General features: G+C 40.9%; 1 protein-coding gene across 1 annotated transcript in view; it reads right to left on the bottom strand.

Moving 5' to 3' along the window:
- Position 1: 1 nt before the first annotated feature.
- Ppp2cb (protein phosphatase 2 catalytic subunit beta) overlaps positions 2-3088 on the bottom strand; it is a gene marked incomplete at its 3' end in the record, with an annotated part of 19292 nt that continues 16205 nt past the window's right edge. The window contains exons 6-7 of the mRNA XM_031391232.1: positions 2103-2221; positions 2-68 (exon numbers count right to left, since the gene is read on the bottom strand). Of these exons, the coding sequence (XP_031247092.1) occupies positions 2-68; positions 2103-2221 (186 nt within the window). The remainder of the gene's footprint in view (positions 69-2102; positions 2222-3088) is intronic.

The raw sequence follows: 3088 nt of genomic DNA, 5'->3' as shown, positions 1-3088 counted from the left end.
GGAAGTAGTCTGGGGTGCGCCGGGTCACATGAGGCTCTCCACGACGAGGTGCTGGGTCAAATTGAAGACTAAAATCGACAAAGAAGATGATCAGCAAGCAAGGCAGCCAGTAAGACACAGAATAGACAGGTAAGCAAAGACCTGTAGCTTCACTGCATCCCATGTGGCTGGGATGACCCTGAACTCATCACTAGCAATCAAGCTATTACCACATCATAGCTATGGTGAAAATTTACTGTTAGTGCCTGGCATAAAGGAACACTAAATTTTACCAACTGCCTTTTCTGTCGAAATAGCTGTTTGCCTATTCTCTTTTAAATATTAATGTTATTACACTGACTTTTTCCTATTTTGAATCAACACTGTGGTCTTGGGATAAATCCCACTTTTGTGTTTCTCCATATAGTCCTGGGAGGATGCAACCATGGGCATGTGCAAACATTCACAGTAGTCAGGAACCAGGATGTATTCCCAATTGTTTGTTGCTGTGGTTGAGACATGGTTTCATATAGCCCACAGTGGCCCCACACTTGCAGTAAGTACTGGGATTATAGGCATGCAAATGATAACATGTATAGTAAATGCTTTATTTTACAAATATTTTTGAAACCAGGTTTCATATACTCAAAGTTGGCCTTGAACTCATACCAACCTGCTTTCATCTCCCAAGTACTGGGATTACAGATGTGCATCACCATGGCCAGTTTACACTATGTTGGGCTTGAACTCAGGGCTTTATGTATGCTAGGGTAAACAGAGTACCAATAAGGCCACATCCCCCAGTAGTAAAGGTTTTATTAAACCTAAAATAAGTCACTTTTTAAAAAAGATTTATTTATGTATATGAGTACACTGTTGCTATCTTCAGACACACCAGAAGAGGGCACTGGATCCCATTATAGATGGTTGTGAGCCACCAAGTGGATGCTACGAATTGAACTCAGGACATCTGGAAGAGCAGTCAATGCTCTTAACTGCTGAGCCATCTCTCCAGCCTGAAATAAGTCACTTTTAGTTATGTGTATGTAGATATCTGCATGGGTGCCAGTGGTCAATCAAAGGTGTCAGATCCCCTGGACTGAAATTGTAGATGGTTGTGAGCTGCAGTGTAAGTGCTGGGAATTAAACTGGCATCCTGTGGAAGGTCAGCTTCTGCTTCTATCCACCAAGACACTTTGCAGCCCCTGGTAGTTGTAATGGACAAGTTCCTCTTTTTGTCTGAGTTCTTATTTGTTTGTTTTTCCGAAATAAGTTATCTGTATGTAGTCCTTGCTGTCGTGGAATTCATGTATGGCTTATCCCAGACTGTTCTCAGAATCTGCCTCTGCCTCTGCAGTGCTAGGGTTAAGGACTCACACCACCACACCTGGCTTATGGCTCTCTTAAATGTTTTCCTATTAGCTGTAAGTGCTTGGGAAAATTTCAATAAACTGCAGGCAGAGGCAGGTGATCTCTGTGAATCTGGTGCCAGCCTGGTCTACACAGTGAGTTCTAAGGCAGCCAGAGCTACTAAAAGAAACCCTGTCTTGAAAAAAAACAAAACCAAACAACCCCACTTTTCTGGGCTGGATTTGTAGCGGTGGCATAGCAATGACCTAGAATAGAATGCAGGCTGTGCTTCACGTGCCCAGTGTATCGGAAGTTCTCAAATCCAGCCAGGCAGTGGTGGCGCACGCCTTTAATCCCAGCACTTGGGAGGCAGAGGCAGGCGGATTTCTGAGTTCGAGGCCAGCCTGGTCTACAGAGTGAGTTCCCTGGGGCTACACAGAGAAACTCTGTCTCAAAAAACAAAACAAAACAAAAAAAACAAAACAAAAAAAGTTCTCAAATCCAATGTCAAGGAAGAGGGTCTGCACTCCTCCTACCCTGTCAATAAACAGAGCTTTCATTTCTTTTTAGAAGTATTATTTTTATTCATGAATGCATGTGTCTGTGGGTCTGAGTGTACATACACATGTGTGCATGTTTGTATGGAAGTCATACGAGACTGTTAACAAGTGCTCTGAGCTGTGGAGCTACCTCTCCAACCCCCAAGTCTATTTTCAGTACTTATTTTTTCCTCTAAAAGTCATTACATACAATTAAAATGTTAAGTTACTTACAAAGAATATTTTAAAGTGTCATCTAATTCCATGATAGCAGCCTGGTTCCCACAACGGTAGCAGTAATTGGGTGCACTAAAAATGGTAACCACATTCCGATCATGGCACCAATTATATCCCTGCAACGTTAAAAAAGGTCATTGTTTCATTATAAAATCCAGTCTTGACACAGATCTCACAAATACTTCAGTGGCTCTGTTACCTCCTACAGTCTCAACAGTTTATACAACTTCTCAGAATATTAACAACATTAGGTGCAAGACTCTACTGTATACCTCTAACCATACAGCTTTCTATTGTATACCATACAGCTTTTCTTAACCTACACTTAGGATCTTAACTTAGGGTATACACTGAATTCCTCAGAAAAACATAGTAACTTCCCTATTTTCCTTCATTAAAAAAGTAATTGTTTTTGTTTTTTTGATAAAGAATTTTGCTAATTAGGGTACCCTGTTCTCAAACTTGCAATTGCCCAGCCTCCCAAGTGCTGAGACATGATAGAAACAAGCCTGGCTTCTAAAGTTTGCTATGTAATCTTAAAGCTAGTAGTAGGCAAAAACCAACTTAAGACTATGCTCTCCCAGAGAGCTGAGCCAAGGGTCACCAGTAATCTTGACAATCTCATGGTCACCTGTGTCCGAGCCTCTGACTCACATCACCTGCGATGTTAGGTAGTATTTACTTGATACATAACACACCATTCCCATCCTTTCATTGGCTATGTTAAATATTTCAGTTTTGTCTCAAATAGCTGAAATTTGATTATTTTTCAATTTTGGAGTCTCCGGACTTTTAGGAATGTTAAAGCTTAGTCATTCCATTTTTTTTTCTCTCCAGAAATATTCAGTCATCACTGACATTTGTGCTTGTCAGTATAATGAAGTTTAATGTCCCTACATGTATGTGCTTTTTATCGTGTTCCTACCCCACTCCCACTCTTTGCCTGTTCTAGGCTGGTGAAGTTTGTTCTACCTTCTTTTTTT

The sequence above is a fragment of the Mastomys coucha genome, unplaced genomic scaffold (genome assembly GCF_008632895.1).
Source record: "Mastomys coucha isolate ucsf_1 unplaced genomic scaffold, UCSF_Mcou_1 pScaffold22, whole genome shotgun sequence".
Classification (NCBI taxonomy): Eukaryota; Metazoa; Chordata; class Mammalia; order Rodentia; family Muridae; genus Mastomys; species Mastomys coucha.
Note: the sequence above shows the minus strand (reverse complement) of the source record. Positions and strands in the feature narration are given on the sequence as shown.